Raw genomic sequence first — 22,603 nt, 5'->3', positions numbered from 1 at the left:
CCTTTTTGAAGGAACATCCTATTTTTCTGATCAGCCCACTGTGTCCAGTGATCCATTAGTTGTGTCTGACCCCCCTATTCTTGCCATTGTTCCCCTGCCTACCTCTCCACTACAGGTGTATCGGCGTAAGCGGCACTTTGGGCAGCTCCATCCAGATCAGAATGGCCCTTTTGCATTGCTTCCTGTACCTTCTTCAACCTCTGGTGGAGATTCAGTCTTACCTGTTCCTCCTGACTTACCAGCTGCTCCAGATCCTGATGACTTACCCATTGCCACTCGGAAAGGTAAACGTTCGTGTACTCATAAGTCTTTAGTTATCTATCATATTGAGCAGTTTGTTTCTTTATACCATCTTCCGTCTTGTGACTCTTGTCCTCGTAGTCTTACTATCTCTTTGTCTTCCTATGCTGTTCCCCGCACTCACAATGAGGCTCTTAGTAACCCTGCCTAGAAAAAGGCCATGGATGTGGAAATGGATGTTTTACCGACTCAAAATACATGGGAGTTGGTAGATTTACCTCCTGATAAAGACCTAGTCAAGTGTTGGTGGGGGTACACTATTAAGTATCATTCTGATAGGTCTGTTAAGCGGCTTAAAGCCCGCCTGGTGGCTAAAGGGTACACCCAGACTTACGGTGTTGTCCTGTGGCTAGGCTGAACTCTGTTCGCCTAATTATTTCTCTAGCTGTGAATTTTGATTGGCCCTTGTACCAGTTAGACATCAAGAATGCCTTTCTTTATGGTGATCTACTTGAAGAGGTCTATATGGAGCAACCTCCAGGCTATGTTGCTCAGGGGGAGAATAGTAGTCGTGTGTGTAGGCTGCACAAGGCCATTTATGGGCTGAAACAATCTCCACGTGCATGGTTCGAGAAGTTTAGTTCTGTTGTGACTCACTTTGGTTTTACTCAATGCTTCTCTGACCATTCTGTGTTTGTTCGTTGCCAAGGAGAGAAATTGGTTGTACTTGTGGTTTATGTTGATGACACTATTGTGTCAGGGAATGATGAGGGTGGAATCAAAAAAGTAAAAAATTATTTACAGAACTTTCAAACTAAAGATTTGGGCCAGCTTCACTACTTCCTTGGGATTAAGGTTATTTGAAGTAAAAAGGGAATCGGCCTATCCCAAAGGAAATATGTATTTGATCTCTTGACCGAAACTGGCATGCTTGCTGCAAAACCAGTAGATATTCCTATGGATACTAATCACAAGTTTGGCTCTGATGATGGTAAGGGTATGAAGGATGTTCACTCTTACAGAAGCTTGATTGGGAAGTTCTTGTATTTGACTATCACTAGGCCAGATATTTCTTATGCTGTTGGTGTTCTCAGCCAATTTATGCAGTCTCCTTGTAAGTCTCATTGGGATGCAGCCATTTAGGTTCTTTGGTATTTGAAGGGGGTCCCTAGAAAGGGGCAAATGTATCGACCCAATAAGCATATGGAGCTTGTTGCCTACTCTGATGTAGATTGGGCAGGTTCAACTAGTGATCGTCGATCTATTACTGGGTATGGCATGTTCGTTGGGGGAAATCTGGTTACGTGGCGAAGCAAGAAACAGACCACAATTGCCAGGTCCAGCTGAAGCGGAGTATCGAGCCATGGCCCATACCACTGCAGAGTTGATGTGGGTTAGGTCTCTCCTACTTGAGATGGGTTTTTCAGTTCCAACCCCTATGAAGATGTTTTGTGACAACCAGGCAGCCATCTATATTGCTAGTAATCTTGTCTTTCATGAAAGAACTAAGCATATAGAGGTGGATTTTCACTTTGTTCGCAGCGCCGTTTTGAAGAAGCTGGTTGAGACACCATTTGTCTCTTCTTCTGATCAGATTGTAGATGTGTTCACAAAGTCCTTATCTGCTCCTACTTTTCGATGTTGTTGTAACAAGATGAGCATGGGTGATATATATGCTCCAGCTTGAGGGGGAGTGTTGAAGTCGATAGTTGTAAGGGCAGATAGGTCATTGTGCTTTTCCTTTGTTTTATTTCTGTTTTTCTAGTGTTTCATTGATGTAAGGGAAGTTTTGTCCTAAACTTATTTCAATATAAATAATACATCAAGTGACCTGCGATAGTACATACTGTTCTACCGCAGGTTCCCTTTCTCTTTGGATTTGCACTCTCTTCTTCTTCTCCTCCTCTTTCTCCTTCTTTCTTCTCTTCTCTTCTCTCCAATCTGGTTGTTCAGTATCTGGTTATAACAGACACCTTGCAGTGGGAAGCCTAGGTGGTTCGTTGGTGGGATTGATGTTTGATCCAATCGACACCTTGCGGTGTGAAGCCCAGATGGTTCTTTGAAGCTTTCTTTCAATTCTTTGAAGATCTCCTTCAAGTTCAAGAACAAGATTCATGATTTATGCAAGATCCTATAACCGTATTCCTCTCACATCATTCGTTCTTGCAAACATATACATAACCATGATCCCTCACCTTTTTTAAATAAAGTAAGCGTCCACGTACAAAACTACTTGTGTATAAGTTTTCCTCAAGGACCCAAGCTAACACCCCAGCAGAAATCCCAATTCCCTCTTCAATTCAGAATTCCAGCAACCAAAATCCCCCCTAATTCCTTTATAATCTGAATTCCATCTGACTCAGTTCAGGTTTTTCCTCCTTCTACTTCCTTCTTCTTCTTCTTTTTCTTTTTTTCTTTCAATTTCTTCTTCCAAATCTTGATTCAGCAATATAGTCGACCAAATCTCATCAAGTATAGTAGCAAAACAGTATCCCAAACCCAATAACTTACCTTCTTCTATTTCTCTTTTCCTCCCTTCCCTTCTTTCTTTCCCTTGCTCTCGCTTTTCTATTTAGTACCTAAGCAAACCCACAGTTGAGAGTTTTCTAACTCCCAGCCCTTAGCTGCTTCACCTACTTACTTACAAGCTGCTCACAAGCTGTTGCACCTCAAGTGCCACCTCGTCCTTCCACCACCATGTGGCTGGCTAAGCATTACCACACCACCTCTCCCATGCAAATGGTAGCTGTTTAGACTTAGCAAAACAAAGTGGCTGACTCTTGATAACACCACACCTCTATGCCATGTGGCTACTAACCATGCCACCACCTCATCCTCTCCACGCACACCATATGGCAGCCTTTAAATAGGACACATGGTCCAATCATGCTAAGCCACCTCTAATCCTTCATTAATCCCCCTAATAAATAGGATTAGCTTAATGAATAATATTAATCAAATACTAATCAATATTTAGTAACTAAGATTAATACAAGCATGTTACCTCGTGCTTGCACTATTTATCATAAATAAATAAAACAATTCAATAGACACTAAAATAATAACAAATAATCCAAATCAATATTAAAGTATTATACTAGAAATGCGGGGCATTACAAATAGAATAAGGAGTGAACACATTAGAGGTGATTTAGCAGTACCTTCAATAGTTAAAGGAGAATCATTTGAGTTGGTTAAGACATGCGATGCAGTTTTATCACCAAACAGGGCTTCTTTCAAATAAGTCTAGGGTGGGGTTATAGACATGTTGGGCCTTTGATCCCATGGATTTTCAATGTAACAGGTGACTTTTATGGACCTAAAGTAGGGGTACATAAGTTGCATACAGGATCAGCCCAATACTTAGTTTATTTTCATGTTTTAGTAATTTAGTGTTTTAAATTGAACCAGTTGAACCACTGGTCCAATTTAAATGATTTTAGAATATTCTTTTAGAATAGAATCTTTTTAACTTAAGTGATTTTTTGGGTCCACACCTCTACACGAATTTTAGAGAGGGGGTGTTTTGTATTTAGTCTCAGCCAAAGATTTGGGATTTCCTATTCCTAGGCTACATAGGAATTTGGGCCTTGGGCCAATATAAATAAAGGAAAACCGTGGGGCTCCTCTTTACCTCACTGTTTTATGAAATTTGCTCTTGCAAGCTACTGCAACCTTTCTTCTCTTGAAGACTTGCTATGTGTATGATCAAAGCTGGTGGGATTGGTGTTTGATCCAATCGACACCTTGTTGTGTGAAGCCCGGGTGATTCATTGGTGGGATTGGCGCCTGATCCAATCGACACCTTGCTGTGTGAAGCCCAGGTAGTTAGTGTCAAGTTCTTCAAGTTTTCTGTCAAAGATCCAATATTTATTCAAGCTGCTGCCGATTACTCTCTGCTACTGCAAGTAAGTTTAGAAGCATCCGCAACCTCATACTTCTTCGTATCATCCTCTACAGCCCAACCCTCAGTTTTCCCCCTTTTGTTTTTCAATTTTACATAACCCTAAGTAACCCACTGACATAACCAGCCATTAAAAACTCACCAAACTTCACCCATAACACCTCCTGCCCATAAGGAATACTCGATCCACACTGCTGCCCATTCCCACCATTAAAACCCTAATCCCCTCCATCTCAAATCAAACCCGATAAACCCTAAAACCTGCACAGCACTATTCCACCATCAGAATCTGTCCATATTTGGACCGAACCTCCCTCACACCCTCTCTTAACACTCAATCCAAGTCCTAGACCCATCCCTCCATCCTAAACCCTAGAATCCATTAAATTACTCTTTTCAAAAACCCAAAACCCTAACCCTAATTTGCTGTCTATTCAAGTTTACACACTTCTGCCCATCAAAACATCTCAAGACCTTCACTGATAGAATCCCCTACACCTGCCTAGCATAACCAACACCTCAAACCCCAAACCTAATTTTGACCTAAAATCATATTTTGCCCTAATCGGATTACCAGTTCATGTCAAATCCTGGTTTAGTGGCTCCTAGTTGGCCTTCTACCAATCTAGGACTACATTAACATGTACAACGAAGCCCATTGAATACACCCATAAGAAGGAGAGAGAGAGAGTGTGTGTTAAGTTGGCGGTAGTTAGTGTGTCTGATGTATTCACGATAGGGGAGAACCCCATCGTGATAAGTTATTTAGTTTCCTAATTTGACTTATGTTACTTAGTAGTTTCCTAATTGGTTTTCCTTTTCCTTGTTAGATTGTAACTCAACAACATTATCTTTATACGCAATAGAGTCCAGCGGCAGCAATCACATACCGATTCTGTCGCTGGATCAGTTTCTTCCTATTCTCTTCTCTCTTCTTCCTCTTCCACTCTCTTTCTTCTCTTGTTCTGGTTTCTGACTAGCTGTTTGTGAAGGTATATTTGATTACAGTCTGAATGCTATAAGAGCTAAAAAAACAATGGATCGAATGAAGCTTACTTGAAAAGAAGTGGTGAAAAAAATATGGTTGCCTTAGGTTTAACAACAAATATAGCTGTGAACATGGTTGAATGACAAAACAGGATTCATACCATTTAGTTGGGAAAATAACTAGTTGACTTAAGTTGAGGATGAGGGAACACAACTATAGTCACTACAAAGTCATTGCCAATAGAAAGAATGTTACTAGTACATAGATGCACAGACATGTCTCATGACAAGTTTTTAGGGTTGCTATGTTGGACAGTGACATGTCCACATCCTTGCCACACAGCAACATACTTTTGGAAACTTGTGGAAATTAAATTGAAGTTCATACTGTATTCCCTGCATCTCCCACCAATTCTGCCATCTGCGTGGATCCTATGTTTGAACCATGCTCATCCAACATCACAACCTGGAAGCAAATAATAACAAAAACGTAGAAGGCGGCCAAGCTGTCAGTGAATTAACATCGTACTGAAGCCAAGAATTACAAGACTTCGAATAAAAAGGTTGATCAAAATGCATATGCAGAAGTGAGCTATATAGCTGATTTTCCATGCTAGAGAATCTACAATAATATAATAAGACCATAACACTATCTACATGTGCAATCTGCCTCATATAAGATAATATTAAACATAGTTGTCAAGGAATCACTTAGGTGACTGCCTTGGCATCCAGCCGCCTTGACAACTCGTGTCGTGTTGGTCTCCTAGGCAGGCGTTTTGGTAGCCCTGCTTTCCCTCCAATGCCTTAGGTTCACCTATTCGCCGTGACAACTATGATATTAAATATGTTTCTGTAACAAAATTAATTCAAAGTGAGAGAGAGAGACCTCTGCATGTGTTCCTTATTTAAGTTAAAAAGTGGTTACTGTTTGACAGAATGGGTTCTATCAAGGACTTTCGTAAGTGTTATCTTCTCCAGTTTCTGTATCTAGTGTCTGATTGGCAAGAGGCTGATGTCATGTATTGTGCTTCCTATTTTCTTGCACTTTTTCTGCTGACATTCTTATTAACCATTTGGTGTGGTCTTCTATTCTTCAAAGAAATTTATTATGAGAGAAAAAATCGCATGAAAAATAGAACTCCTTAGAACTCCTTTGCCTTTATCCACTGTGCGCTCCCCCCCGCCCCTTGGTCTTGTAAGACCCTCCCCTCCCTGGCGCCCCTTTGTTTGCAATCCGGCTATTGTCTTCTCCTGTCAATGCTACCGGAGTGTCCCTCCTAGGACATCCCTGCCCTCTACCCTTTAGTCATGTCTGCTGGTTTCATTTGGAATGTTAGGGGTCTCAACTCCCTAGCAAAGCACCATGAAATTAGATCGTTTATCAACTCCTCTTAACTCCTCCTTTTGCGCTCTACTTGAGACCCGCGTCCTCCAAGAGAACGCCTCCCGTATTGCAGGATCCATTGCTCCTTCTTGGTCCTTGATCTCCAACTATAACCATTCACCAAATGGCCGTATTTGGATCCTCTGGAATCCCTAAAAAATCACATTTCCATTTCTCATTCCACTTCCCAACTCCTTCATCTTCATCTCTCTTTCCCTAACTCCCCCTCTTCCCTCTTCCTCTCTGTGGTCTATGCCCATAATTTGGCAGCCGCCGTTTAGCCCTTTGGAATGATCTCTCTCTCCTCAAACCTGGGACAAATTCCCTTCCTTGGGGTGTGGGCGGTGATTTCAATGTTGTCAGATTCCAATCTGAAAAATTTGGAGGTCGTCCCATTGACCTTCATTCTGTCAACTCCTTCAATGATTGTATTGAAGATCTCGGTCTCGACCATGGTTCAAAATCTCACAATATTTCGCCGAAATATCGCTTAATTTCGTATATCTCGAGCTTACCGAGATGCGAAATCAGGTCGAAATGAAAAAATACCATATTTCGTCGATATCTCGTGAGATATCGACGAAATATGGTATTTTGGCTTAAAGTGTCACGTGAAGGGGGGCTTTAATACAATATTTCACCAATTTCGGTCCATATTTCGACCGAGAGCTGCATTTGCTAAGGAATTTCAGTCATTTGCCTATTCTTCCACTCTTCCAAGCTCTCATCCAACACTCTAGCCATTGTTCAAGCACATTGTTGTCGGATTTTCGCCGGTAAACTCATTGGAGGGTCATCTAAGCTCATCATCCAAACCTTTTTCCACTATTTAAAGTAAATTCTATTTCTCTAAAACTATTTTTTTGAAAAGACTATGTACAAATTTTGTTGGATGGTGATGATATTAATATATGTTAGACACCGGAGGCCGATCTATAGCCTCACGGTGTCGAAATTTTTTTTCCATATGTATTTTTTTTTTTTAATTTTCTGGTTTTAAAAATTCATTTTCCTACAATTAAAATAGGAAATAATTAGGGATAATATGACTTAGATGGTAATGAATTAAATATATGTTAGACACCAATGACCGATCTACGGCTTCACGGTGTCGGATTTATTTTTCTGCTCTTAAATAATTATTTTAATTTTCGGAAATTAAGAAAAATATATAAAAAATAAAAAATAAAAAAAATAAAAAAGGAAAAATATGAGTTTTAAGTTTAAAAATATAATGAAAAAATATGAAAGTTATTTCTATATGTTTTGAAATGCATTACATGTATATTATGTTTACTAATTTTTGGTTTTGTTGTGTTAGGTCAATACTTATATTAACATTATATATAAAAAATTGGTTTTAATTATGTGAAAAATATAAGGGTTGGGGAAAAAATATTAAATAACTATACAAGTGTATTAGTAATCTAAAAGTGTCAATGGAAGTGCATCTACATTAAGTTTTTTAATTATTTGTATTACTTACATTGCAGTAAACAAGTATCATTATGGCGGATCGTGCTAGACAACGTGCGAAGGGCAAGCAAAAGGTGGGGGAAAGTAGTCAACAAAGGGGGCGGAGGGAACAAAGAGAACAGAGGGAACAAGAGAGACCAGCCAGCCAGCATAGGGGTGACATTGCATGGTTACATGGCACTCCCATTGATGGGGATAAGAGAAAATCTATATGTAACTATTGTCACATGCAATTTATGGGAGGTGGGTCCAGTAGACTTAAACAACATCTGACTGGAGGATCTAAAGATGTTGTAGGTTGTCATATGGTCCCTATTGAAGTAGCCAGGGAGATTGGTGATAGTTTGAGGGGAAAGAAGAAGAGGAAGGCTGACAAGCAAAGGATAAGAGAACAACTTGAGGATACAGTGAGGAGTTCGATGGGAGGAGGAAGACAATACAATGATGATGATGATGATGATGATGAGGACATTGCAGTACCTGATGACATACAAACAGCAGAGGAGGCTAGGGATTTTAGGCGGACTGTTTCAAGGAGTAGAGTAAGTTTTCAAGATGATCAGCAGAGACAAAGAGTAGGGGGTAGTAGAGGAGCTGGCAGTTCTAGAGGTCCTAGATCTTTGAATCCTTTTAGAAGATCACAAAGTGTAAGGGCAGCCCCAACACCTCTACCAGTACCAGTACCAGTACCACCATCAACATCTAATCCTAAATTGCATAAGAAGAAAGGAAGCAGTCAACCCAGAATCAAAGGAGCATGGAAGGGGATGAAGGGATTGGTTAAAGAATCAATAGCTAAGTGGATGCTATACCATACCATCCCAGCAAACATTACACAAGGCCCCCACTATGATACCATGATAGATACCATTGCAGAGGCTGGCCCAGGATTCAAGGGCCCCACCCCATATGAGGTAATGAATGTTTATCTACCTCAACAAAAGAGTGAGATTGATGAGTACATTAGTGAGATGAGGAATATGTGGGAGACATATGGGGTAACTATAATGGCAGATGGATGGACTGTGCCTACAAGAAAGTCCATCAATTTCATGGTTTATTGTGATGGGAGGACAGTGTTCCTCAAATCTGTGGATGCATCCAAAGAGATAAAGGATGCAAAATATATTTACAGATTGTTAAAGGAAGTAGTGAAAAAAGATGTGGGTATTGAGAATGTTGTCCAGATTGTAACGGATAATGGAAGTAACTTCAAGCTGGCTGGTGAGAAGATGATGAACAATAGTAAGTACTGGCTCTTCTGAACTCCTTGTGCAGCCCATTGCATTGACTTAATGCTAAAAGATATGGGAAAGTTAAAGTTGGTGAAGACTTTGGTTGAAAGTGCAAGACAAGTCACCAACTTTGTATACAACCACTCCTATGCACTCAATCTATTGAGGGAAAAATGTGGGGGTGACTTGGTTAGGCCTGGCATCACAAGATTTGCCACCAACTACATTGCCCTCAAAAGCATTGAGACAAAGAAGGCCGGGCTGAGAAGCATGTTTGCTTCTGAGGAGTGGTTTGAATGGAAGAGTTCCAAGACTGCAAATGGGAGGGAAGCATAAGCAACGATGTCATTTGAGGACTTCTGGACTAAACTAAGCAAAGTGGTGAAAGTTTTGGAGCCAGTAGTTAAAGTTCTACATGTTGCTGACTCCGCTCTGAAGGGCCCAACCATACCAGTCCTATATGCTGCAATAGACTTGATGAAAGATAGTGTCTATAGTGTGGCTCCTCGCAGTAGCAAACACTTCTTAGATATCATAAATGCTCGCTGGGAGAATCAACTTATGCATCCACTGCATAAGGCTGGTGAGTAAATTTGTTTTATGTTTACTAATTCATAGTATTATTATTTACTAATTACCTATGCATTTGACAATACCTCTATTCTATATGTCATATTTCAGCATACTACTTGAACCCTAAGTATCAATATAACAATAGGCTTGGGTTGGAAACTCAACTTATTGATGCTGTGAAACAAGTAGTGAAGAAGTTGGAGCCAGATGGTGCACTACAAGCAATTTGCAACAATGAGGTGAATTCATTTGGAAACTCAACTTATTGATGCTTTCAAATAAGTAGTGAAGAAGTACTTACTAATTTTCCACATGGGTGTAGATCAAGGGTATTTAGGGATGCATTGGGAAGTTTTGGAACTGAGGCTACGATACAAGGCAGAGCACGTGGTGATGCTGGTAATTCTTTTAAGTTTTAAATTACATATGTATTGAAATTTGAAAGTTGAAACAACATTTGACACATGTCTTTTTTGTTGTAAACTTGTAATGCAGCTGAATGGTAGGGGTTGTATGGGGAATCGGCTGAAAACTTAAGAAGAATAGCAATTAAAGTCCTTGCCCAAACATGTTCTACATCTGGTTGTGAGAGGAACTAGAGTACCTTTGCACTCATCCACTCCAAGAGGCGCAACAGATTAGGGTCTCAACGTTTATCTGACATGGTGTATGTGCACTACAACTTGAGGCTGAAACTGCAACACATACGCATGGGACATGAGGGACAGAGGGGCACCATTGATCTAGCTGACATCTTTCAAGTTGACTCAGACGATGAGGACCCTATTATGGATTGGGTGAGGGATAAAGGTGAGCTAGTGTTGGATGAGGAGGGAGGTAGGCCCGACCCCATGATAGCTTCTGAGATTGGTGCTGATGTGGACGAGTATATGGCTGACGAGGGTCAGATACATGCAAGGGAAGCCTCACCCATACCATTCCAGCCCACTGGTGGCAATGTTGCTGATGATGAAGACTGGTCTAAGTCCTCAAATGATGATGATGGTGATGATGGTGATGCTGGTGGTGGTGATGGTGATGCTGGTGGTGGTGATGCTGGTGCTGGTGATGTTGGTGGTGGTGATGCTGGTGAAGAACTTGACGGCATGCGAGAGCGTTATGTGGTAGGCCAGGAGGCCCAGGATACGGCACCTGTAGAGCTACTCCAATTCACTGGAGAGACACAGTTTGATCATGCCACACAAGATACGGACCACGGAGCACGTGGCCCCGCACCCCGACCCTCAAGAGGCCCCCTACATACATACAACAGGAAGCGTAGGGGTCAACAAACACAGTTGCAACCTGATCACATGGACATTGATAACCTATCTAGCTCTGTTGGTGGTTTGAGTATGGGTGATAGGGAGGGAAGACCGACTGGACATTGGCGTGCCCCATCTTTGACGCACATACCACTCCATTGGCATCGGATTATGGTGCATCACAACCTTACGGTGGATATGGATATGGATCATCATCATATGGGCAGTTTAGTGGTAGGGGACTATAACTACCAGTCCCAGTCCCAGTCCCAGGGACATACTGGATCATCTTTTGTAGATAACATCTTTGCATGCCCTAGCGGACCTAACTACCAACCTCACCAGCCATACATGCATCCAATGCCATCGCCTCTTGCGCCGGCGCCAACATCATATCACAGTGGATCATCTTCTTCACGGACTGGATCGATTGGTAACCCTAGCTTATATCCTAGGATAGGTTACCTACAGTATGTTGATGATTCCATTTACGTGACACTTGTGGATGACTACACTCGTTTCTTCTCCGATTCTATACCATGGTCCACATATGTCCTTCAAACAGAGAGCAATGGACGTCGACTCCAGCAAGGCATGAGTGGGATTGATCCAGGGAGGCACAGTAACTACTATTAGCAGTTTAGCACTTGTAATTTGTAACTTAAGTTGTGATTTCATTGATCTATGAACTTGTGAGTTGTGACTTGCGAGTTGCGAGTCTTGTGACTTACTAACTTTAACACTTAGTGTATTGCCTTTAAGGCTTTAAGCGAGTTATTGAATATTATGGAGTTTATGAGAATCATGGTACTCATTAATGTGTATTGGCTTTAACTTGATATGTGATGAAGTTAAATACTATTATTAAATATTAACTGCCTAATCTATGTGTATTTAACTATTTATACATTAGGGTCGGTGACCGTATGTCAATCAAGGGTGCAAGCCCAAAACACCAATTTGAATTCACATTTTTACAATTTTATGGTTTAAATGTGTTTATTAAGCTTAAATAAGGCTATCCATGAAGTTTCAGGCCTAGATATGGCCAAATACCCCCCGAGATGGACCCCCGAAATATTGCAGAAAAAATGCAATATTTCGGTCATATTTCGCGATATTTCGGGTATCTCGGATATCTCAGTAGGCCCGAGATACCGAGATATCGCGAAATATTAAACCTTGGTCTCGACGACCTTCGGTGGTCAGGGTCTCCTCTTACGTGGCATAATAGACGGGTTGGCCCCGACCGTGTTGCTTGCAAGCTTGATCGCCTCCTCATCAACGACACTTGGCTCTCCACCTTTCCCCATTCACATGCTAATTTCCATCCCCAGGGCTTATCAGATCACAGTCCTTGCCATCTCCTCATCAAGCCCTATTCGTCTTTTGGCCCTAAGCCTTTCAAATTCTTTGACATGTAGACCTCCCATGATAACTTCCTTCCCACCTTCCTCCAAGCAGCCTCTAAGCTCCGTCGTACCAAATCGGCTCTCAAGCTTTGGAATCTCTCCACTTTTGGGAACATTCCTTCTCGTCTTTCCTCCTGCCGTTCTGATTTAGCCCGTGTCCAATCTTCCCTCCAGCTGGATCCTTCCCTCCAGGATCTTGCTTTGGAGGAGAAAAAGCTCTTTGAGGAGCTCTCCTCTCTCTCCCTCCTTGAAGAAAGCTTCCTGCGCCAAAAATCCAAGATCAAATGGCTAGAATTGGGAGACTCTAACACAGCCTTCTTCCATCGATCCTTGCGCGCCAAGCTTAACTCTAACTCCATCACCCAACTCATCACTTCGGATGGGACTCCTATCTCCTCCGTCTCTGGGATAAAGGCCGAAGCTGCCTCCTTCTCATCCCTTTTCAACCCCCTCCCCACCCCGCCTCCACCCTCCCCTCGAATCTCATCAACAAATTTGTCCCCCCTTCTCTGACTGACTTCCTTTTGTCTATCCCCTCGGATGATGAGATCTCTAAAGCCATCCTCTCCCATAAATCCAACAAAGCTCCTGGTCCCGATGGTTTCAGTATTTCTTCCTCAGTTGCTGGGATTCTATCAAAGGAGAACTCTTCAAAGCTATCCGTAGCTTCTTCTTCAAACCCAGTCAACTTGCCCAGATCAACCAGACCTTCCTCTGTCTCATTTCTAAAATGGATGGAGCCTCCTCCTTGTCTGATTTCAGACCCATCTCGCTCTGCAATCTTCTCTACAAGTTCATTGCAAAGATTCTTGCCAACAGGATCCAGCAAGTCATCCCTGATCTGGTCAACCCCAATCAATCCGCCTTTATCTCTGGTCATAGCATTGCAGATAATATTATCCTGTACTCGGAGATTGTGCGTGGCTTTGACCATAAATCCCACTCCCCAGCTGTTCTCATGAAGATCGACCTATACAAAGCGTTCGATTCCCTCTGTTGGGATTTCATCTGCAACGTGCCCACCCAAATGGGTTTCCCTAATGCTTTTGCCCGATGGATTTATGCCTGCATCTCCTCCCCCTCCTACTCCGTTCTTGTTATTGGCTCCCCAGCCGGATATTTCAACTCCAAAGTTGGCATCCGCCAAGGCTGCCCTCTCTCCCCCTTTCTCTTCTCCCTTGCCTTAGAAGTCCTTTCTAGGAGCCTTTAATCCAAAACAGATCTCCACCTCATTTCCCCCATTCCCAAATGCAAGCACATCAACCTTACCTACCTGGCCTTTGCTGATCATTTGATGATCTTCTCAAAGGCCTCCCCCTCTTCTATTTCTGCCATCATGTCCTCCCTCTGCCTCTTTAAAGACCTCTCCGGTCTCCGCATCAACCTCCTCAAATCCAAAATCTTCCTTGCGAGTGTCTCTGAGTTAGATAAAGACACCCTCCAGCGTCTCACTGGCTTATCTATTGGTTCCCTCCCCGTCAAATACCTTGGCCTGCCTCTCATCCCTACCAGGCTTTCCAGCCATCATTGTATCCCCATGCTTGATAATATCCGCAAGCGCCTCCAGCTTTGGAAGGGCAGACTCTTATCCTATGTGGGTAGGCTTGAATGCATTAGATTTCTTCAATCTTCTTACACTTACTGGTGTGGCATCTTCGGCATTCCTAAAGCCACCATCAAAGCCTTGGAGAACCTCTTCTGTGATTTCCTTTGGAAAGGGAAAGAAACCTCCAAATTCCTGCATCCATTTAGCTGGAAATCCGTCTGTCTCCCTAAGGCGGAAGGGGGCTTAGGCATTCGCCGCATTCAGGACTCTAACACTGCTGGAATCCTTAAGCTTATCTAGAAAAACTCTTCCAAGCACGATTCCATCTGGGTCAACTGGGTCTACTCTCATCTCCTCAAGAATGATTCCATTTGGACTGTTCCCATCCGCTCTTACTCGTCTTGGGTTTGGCGTAAGATCCTCCTTCTTAGGCCTCTTGCGCTTAGAGCCACCTCCACGGCAATTGTCAACGGCTCTTCTACCTCTCTTTGGCTTGACCCCTGGCACCCCTTAGGCATCCTCTACAATGTCTTTGGAGCTAGAGCAGTCTATTCCTCGGGCATCCCCAAATCTGCCCCCATGTCCTCCATCATCTCTCTTGGTTCCTGGTCCCCTCCTCCCCTCCCCATCGTCCTATCCCAGGTTTGGCCTACCCTTCCCCCCCTCCACCTCTCCCCCACTGCTCTTGCGGATAAGGCAATTTGGCTCCCCTCCCCCTCTGGCCGTTTTACCACTAAATCAGCTTGGAATTTTGTCCGTAACCCCAACACCCCCGTTCCTTGGCCAACCTAGTCTGGTTCAAAGGCTCCATCCCTCGCCACAGCCTCACAACCTTGAGATTGCTTAACCTTTCCTCCCAACCCAAGCCTTTCTCCTACACTGTAACATCCCCGCCCATCCCTTTTGCACTTTTTGCTGGAACGGTTTTGAGGACACTGCCCATCTCTTCTTTGCATGCCCTTTTTCTTCAACCATTTGGAAAAAAGCCCTCTCAACCATCTGGCACCGCAGCAGGAGACATCTTCCATTTGATAGAGAATGTATTTGGTTGACCAAGGCCTTCAAAGGCAGCACCATCTGCGAAACTATTGCCAAGCTTGTTTTCGGCTCTGTTGTGCATCACATCTGGATGGAGAGGAATCTTAGGAGATGGACTTCCAAATCTAGATCCTTTGACTTGATTTGGAAAGACATCTCCTTCGAAGTTTCCTCCAAGATCAGTACCATCCCTCATCGTTCCTTCATGGATTCACCAAGGAACAGGCACATTGTTGTTACCTGAGGTCTAGATAGCAGTCTTTCAGTCCCTTTCCTTTTTAAGGAGGGCTTGATTTTGGTCCTTTCCCCCCTTTTTGTCCTCCATTCTCTCTCTCCCCTCTCCTTGTATATTCCCCCCCCCCCTTTTTCCTTCCTGCCCCCCCCTGGGGTTTGGTAATACATACTTATTCACCAAAAAAAGAAAGATCTACCAGTTACTATTGGTTTAATGAATATGACTTGTGTCGAATGGGACACAGGCCAGCTTTATTTATAATACGGAGGAGAAGAATCTAGAATGTGTACAGGACTAAAATACCTCTAATGACAATTCTATCCCTGCACCCATATTACAACTGATGTAGAACAAGACATGAAGAGGCCAAAACACTGTTCATGTCACAGATCCTTAATTTGGCTTGGTGAGAATATTACTAAAAGAATTGTGGGGGCAGTTTTGGCAATGTCTTCAAGTCTTTTTAACTGAACCGATGGAGATAACTTAAAGGGTGGGAATCACAAGCTATGGACTTCGGCTGCACCTATTAAGTCATCTAAAGTGGGGTCCACATGATTCAGTTGAAGATATTTTGTAATGCCCCAGAATTTTGAAAGCTTGAAAGTGTTGCTAAATAATTAATTATTTAAGCATAGGGGCATTTTCGCAATTTTATACACCAGGGGTATTTACATAAACTTTACACCTCAGGGGCAATTCTGGAAATTTTTAACTATTCTTTTCTTATACCATTATGTGCAGAATTTAAAGTTTAATTATTAACCTAGTGTTGAATGGCATAGATTTAAGAATTAAAGAGTGCCTTATTTCTTCATTTAAATTTGTTTTGGGGACTAATTTATTAAGAGGTCCTAGGTTCAAGTCTTATAAGCTGCAAAGGGAGGGATGGTGTTATAATTAAGCTTTTAAATTTTTGGATTTAAGTCAGAGGTGGACCCACCATATCCAGCAAATAAACCGTGAGAAAAGGGGGAATTTCAGAATCGTGAAAAGGAGTAGAGATAAAATAGGAAAGTAGAAAAAATAATAATAATAATAATAATACAAAGGGGGACAGAAATATTGTGTGAAAAAGGGAGAGAGAGACCGAGGGGGATAGGGAGAGAGAGAGAGAGAAAGAAACTGAGAGAGATAAGGAGTGGGGGAAAATATAGAGTGAGAGAGGGAGGGAGAGTCATCGTGAGAGAAGGAAAGAGAGATATCAAAAGAAAGAGACAGAGATATAAAAAAAAAAACAAAAAAAAAAAAAGAAATCAGAAAAGTGAGAGAGAGAAAGAGAGGGAGAAAAACCGAGAGAGATGGAAAAAGGATGAGACCGAGAACAAAAAAAAGGGGGAGGCAGAAAACCGAGAAGGAGGAGGAGGAGGAGAAAGGAGAAGGGGAAGGGGGAATACCTGTCAGTTACCTGCTACTGCTGCACCCTCTGGACGGCCCTCTATACAAAGCGACCACCACCACTGATCCTACTCAATCGGCATCAGCTCCTGCTCCAAGTCTTGATCCTAATCAGATTTCTGGTAAGCCCCCTATTGATCCCAGTCTTGATTTACCCATTGCTGTTCAGAAATCAAAGAGAAGTTGTACATTGCACCCTATTTCCAACTTTGTGTCATATAACTCACTAACTCCTGCTTTCCATGCCTTCATAGCTTCTTTATCCTCTGTTTCCGTCCCTAACAACTTGTAGGAGGCTATAGCCGAACAGAAATGGAAGGATGCGATGAATGAAGAGATGCATGCCCTTGAAAAAAATCAGACCTAGGATTTGGTGAGTCCTCCACCTGGAAAAAGACCTGTTGGTTGCAAATGGGTCTTTGTAGTGAAGCACAAGGCTGATGGCTCAGTTGAGAGATACAAGGCGAGGCTTGTTGCCAAAGGGTTTACTCAAACCCAAGGTATTGACTACCAAGAGACCTTTGCTCCTACAGCAAAGATGAATACTGTACGGGTTATTATCTCTTGTGCTGTGAATCGAGGACGGGAACTCCAGCAACTTGATGTGAAGAATGCCTTCTTGCATGGAGATCTGGAAGAAGACTACATGGAGATACCTCCTGGTTTTACTTCTTCAAAAACTCAGGGAAAGGTATGTAAATTGAAGAAGGCCCTATATGGTCTGAAACAGTCACCTAGGGCTTGGTTTGGCCGGTTCCATAAGGCTATGATTGCTTATGGGTACAAGCAGAGCAATGCTGATCATATGTTGTTTGTGAAGAAGGTAGGACAGCAAGTGACAATGCTGATTGTCTATGTTGATGATATAGTGATCACAGGCAGTGATGCACAGGAAATACAGAAGTTGGAAGGCTTATTTAGGCACCGAGTTTGGAGTCAAGGAATTGGATAGATTAAGGTATTTGTTAGGGATTGAGGTTGCCTATTCAGCTAAGGGCGTATCTCTCTCTCAAAGGAAATATACCTTAGATTTGTTACAAGAGACAGGGATGCTTGGGTGTAAACCAGTAGATACCCCCCTTGAGCCCAACACACATTTGAAGAGTAAGGACGGCGACCAGGTGGACAAGGGCAGTTATCAGAGGTTAGTTGGCCGATTGATCTACCTCTCACATACTCGGCCGAATATCACATTTGTTGTAAGCCTTGTCAGTCAGTACATGCATGATCCTCACTCTTCTCACTTGGAAGCAGCGTATAGAATTCTCCGTTACCTTAAGTCATCTCCTGGAAAAGGAATCTTGTTCTCTCCTCAGAGCCACCTCCGGATAGAAACATACACTGATGCAGATTGGGCTGGCAGTCCTGATGATAGGAAATCCACATCCGGGTACTACACATTTGTTGGAGGAAACCTAACTACTTGGAGAACCAAAAAGCAAGCTGTTGTAGCTCGATCTAGTGCTGAAGCTGAGTTCCAAGCTATGGCCCAGGGTATTTGTGAACTTCTTTGGCTCAAGGGGCTTCTTCAAGATTTGGGGATGGTTAATGATCTTCCTATGCGACTCTACTGTAATAGCAAGTCTGCAATCAGCATTGCACACAATCCGGTTCAACATAATCGTACCAAACATGTTGAGATTGACCGGCATTTTATCAAAGAAAAGTTGAAACAAGGGATAATCTGTATAGTCTAGTGATCAGCTGGCTGATATCCTCACCAAAGGAATCAGTCCAAAATTATTTTTTCCTATAAGTAGCAAGTTGGGCATGTTTAATATGTATGCACCAACTTGAGGGGGAATGTTGTAATATGGGTTTTAGTCCCATATTGCTTAGTTGTATTCTTGTCATATTATTTCAATATTATAAATAAAGTGTTAACTAAACAGGAATTTCGTGAATGGCTTGAATGATCAATGAGATCAGTCAAGCTCTCTATTTATAATAATAATAATAAAAGAGATTACAAAGGGAAACACTGTTCACGACACTGCTCACGTGAACAGTGCCACAGCCCAAATTACAATTCTACCCTTGTTCAAAGTATATAAATAAAGCATAAATAAAATACCAAAAATACTCTTATAATATCGTGTAACACATCTCAACACTCCCCCTCAAGTTGGGGCATAGATATCACACATGCCCAACTTGACTAGACTAGGATAAAACAACTTCCCACTCAACCCTTTGGTGAAGACATCAGCCAGTTGATCTCCAGACTTCACAAAAGGGATACAAATCTGCCCACTCTCTAACTTCTCCTTGATGAAGTGTTTGTCAATCTCCACATCTTTGGTACGGTCATGCTACACTGGATTGTGGGCAATGCTAATTGCTGTTTTGTTGTCATAATACAACATCATTGGAAGATGAACAGAACCACGGATATCAAGGAGTAAACTCTGAAGCCACAGTAACTCACATATGCCCTGGGCCATAGCACAGAATTCAGCTTCAGCACTAGATCTTGCCACAACATTTTGCTTTTTACTCCGCCATGTGACCAGATTTCCTCCAACAAAAGTACAATAGCCAGAGGTAGATTTCCTGTCAGGGTAACCACCCCAGTCAGCATCTGTGTAAGCCTCAATGCGAAGATGGTCATGAGGAGACAAAAGGATCCCCTTTCCTGGAGCTGACTTCAAGTAATAGAGAATACAAAGAATAGCAACCATGTGAGTGGAATAAGGATCATGCATGAACTGGCTCACAAGACTCACAGCAATGGCAATATCTGGTCTGGTGTGGGAGAGATAAATCAGCTTACCCACCAATCGTTGATATCTGCCCTTATCAGCAGGTTCGCCATCCTTCTCTTGCAGACGGGTAGTAGCTTCCAAGGGAGTGTCACAAAGATGACAACCAAGCAAACCAGTCTCTGACAGTAAACCTAGAACATACTTTCTCTGGGAGAGAAAGATGCCTTTGGAGAACGGGCAACTTCAATCCCAAGAAAATATCTTAGCTATCCTAGATCTTTTATACCAAATTCCCGTCCCAAGAAAGCCTTCAGGTGAGAAACTTCATCTGTATCATTACTAGTCACAACTATGTCATCAACATAAACTACGAGAAGAGTGACCTTTTCTCCCTTTCGCTTGATGAACAGAGTGTGATCAGCATTACTCTGTTTGTATCCACAGGAGACCATGGCTTTATGAAACCTACCAAACCATGCCCATGGAGATTGCTTCAACCCATAGAGTGCCCTTTTGAGCCTACAAACTTTCCCATGGGTCTTGTCAGAGGAAAAACCCGAAGGAACATCCATATAAACCTCCTCTTCCAACTCCCCATGAAGAAATGCATTGTTTACATCCAACTGCTGTAGGTCCCAGCCAAAGTTGACAACACAAGACAGTAAGACCTGGACAGTGTTCAACTTCGCAACAGGGGCAAATGTCTCCTGGTAGTCGATCCCATAAGTCTGAGTGAAGCCTCTGGCCACAAGCCTGGCTTTCTATCTATCCACTGTTCCATCTGGCTTCTGCTTGACAACAAATACCCATTTGCACCCGACTGGTTTCTTACCCAAAGGAAGAACAACTATCTCCCATGTCTCATTTTTAAGTAAGGCCGTCATTTCTTCCATCATGGCTGCTTTCCACTTTGGATCTGCAATCGCCTCCTGCCCATTTCTGAGGAATAGAAACAGAGGAAAGAGAAGAAACAAATGCACGATAGGAAGGAGATAAAGCATCATAGGAAACAACATTGGAGATGGGGTGTTGGGTGCATGACCTAACGCCTTTTCGAACAGCGATAGGTAAGTCAAGGGAAGGATCCTTACCAGATGATGTCGTAAGGTCTGGATCTGGATCAAGTGCAGACGATTGTAGAGGTGGTATGGTGGTGGTGGTAGTCTCAACTTGTCCTGTGCGCTCCCGGGTATATACCCTATCAACAGGGATTTGACTGACTGGTCCACGCTCCCCCTGAATAGGAGCCACTGTAGGAGCTGAAGTTACAGAGGGCTCCCCCTGAATAGAAACCAGAAGAATAGCAGACACATCTTCAAAACCCTGATCCTGCTCCCCCTGAAGAGGTGTCTGGGAATAATATGATAAGGACTCATGGAAGACAATATCCATGGAGACAAAAGTACGACGAGAAGGTGGATGGTAACACGTGTATCCTTCTTGGGTTGCAGAATAGCCCAGAAAAATACACCAAATGCTCCGTGGATCAAATTTCCCATGAGGATGATGATTGTGAACATAGCAAACACAACCAAAAACTTTGGGGGGAACCACAAAGGAGGAGGAACCCTAGAGGAGATCAACGGGGGAACGACCATCAAGGACACGGGTAGGTACACGGTTGATGAGATAAGCAGCAGTAAGAATGGCATCACCCCAGTAGTGAGAAGGAACCTGCCGTGCAAACATAATGGCCCGGGCTACCTCAAGGAGATGTCTATTTTTCCTTTCAGCAACCCCATTCTGGGCAGGTATGTCAACACAGCTGGTCTGATGGACAATACCATGTGCAACCAAATAAAGTTGGAACTGACCCTCCATGTACTCTCTGCCATTATCACTACGTAAAATGCGCAAGGTGGCATTGAATTGGGTCTAAACCATACAATGAAATAACTGAAAACAACGGAAGATCTCACTTTTATGGCTTATCATGTACACCCAAGTGGCACGAGGATAACAATCAATAAACGAGACAAACCATCGATGACCAGAAAGGGAAGTACAACGGGCAAGGCCCCACACATCAGAATGAACCAAAGCAAAAGGAGACTCACTTCTTTTATTTAATGAAGAATAACTGGAACGAGTCTGTTTGGCCAAAACACAAGCCTCACATAAAAACTCATTCCTATTACAATGCTTAATCAAGCGCGGAAACAAAAGAGACAAAGTACTAAGGGATGGATGACCAAGTAGACAGTGCCAGAGATGAGGTCAGGGGACGAGGTGGACTGTTAATGATGAGCTGTAGAGGAAGCCGAATGCAAAGTAGAAGGCTAACCCGGGTCAAGTAACTACAGACCACCCTACATCGTACCACCCCCAATCGTGCGCCCCGTCTCCAGATCTTGTATGACACAATGAGAAGGGAAAAAAGTCAGTTTGCAGTTCAGATCTCTAGTTAGACTACTAATAGAGAGCAGGTTGGTAGAAAAGGACGGAACATGCAAAACAGATTTTAATGAAAGGGTAGGTGAGCAGCGTATGGAACCCTTCCCATTAATAGGAGAAAGGGAACCATTAGTTACTCGAACACTGTCTTTGCCAGAAGATGGAGTATAAAGATGAAATACATGGGAGGAGCCAGTCATGTGGTCAGTGGCACCGGAATCTATAATCCAAGGACTGGATACAGCCGATGCACACAGACTATTGACTGGAGTACCTGACGCAAAATTAGAACCAGGAGGGGCAACAGGTGCAGATGTCGTAGTAGAGGCAGCGGAAGAGGCCTGTGGCATGCGACGAAAAGCTAGGAGCTCATCCTGAGTAAGCCCAATATCAGATGAAGGGGCAGCAGCAGCAGTAGTAGGAGAATCAGCCATATGAGCCTTGGGCCTAAACTTCCCACGGGCTTTCTTTTCCTCAAAATCGGCAGGCTTCCCATGGAGCTTCCAGCATTGAGCCTTAATATGATAGAGCCTATTGCAGTGTTCACACTTGACAGGACCTTTAGGGACAGCAGTACCACCATCAGCAATGGTAAGAGAAGGAGTACTGGAAGCAACTTGCAAGGCGGATCGATCAACAGTAGAGGAATGCAGCATAGCAGCCCGACGAGATTCCTCATTATGAACCAAGGCAAAGGCCTGCTCTAGGGATGGAAAAGGGGACTGCCCAAGTACTTGCACCCGAATAGGATCAAACTCCATATTTAGTCCAGCCAAAAAATCATAGACACGTATTTTGTCAACGTGTT

General features: G+C 42.9%; 1 protein-coding gene across 2 annotated transcripts in view; it reads right to left on the bottom strand.

The window, feature by feature from the left end:
• The window catches only part of LOC122660774 (putative RNA methyltransferase At5g10620), an 88,692-nt gene that overhangs the window by 20,818 nt on the left and 45,271 nt on the right, over positions 1 to 22,603 (bottom strand). Inside the window, exons 5-6 of one of the 2 annotated variants that reach the window (XR_006332785.1) lie at positions 5,520 to 5,597; positions 5,201 to 5,255 (exon numbers count right to left, since the gene is read on the bottom strand). Coding sequence is in view for 1 of the 2 variants with exons in the window: in XM_043856008.1 (XP_043711943.1) it covers positions 5,520 to 5,597 (78 nt within the window). In the remaining variant the exon portion in view is untranslated. The remainder of the gene's footprint in view (positions 1 to 5,200; positions 5,256 to 5,519; positions 5,598 to 22,603) is intronic. The other variant, XM_043856008.1, reaches the window with a different exon arrangement.

Source organism: Telopea speciosissima, chromosome 5 (assembly GCF_018873765.1).
Source record: "Telopea speciosissima isolate NSW1024214 ecotype Mountain lineage chromosome 5, Tspe_v1, whole genome shotgun sequence".
Taxonomy (NCBI): Eukaryota; Viridiplantae; Streptophyta; class Magnoliopsida; order Proteales; family Proteaceae; genus Telopea; species Telopea speciosissima.
This window is presented reverse-complemented; position numbering and strand designations above follow the sequence as displayed.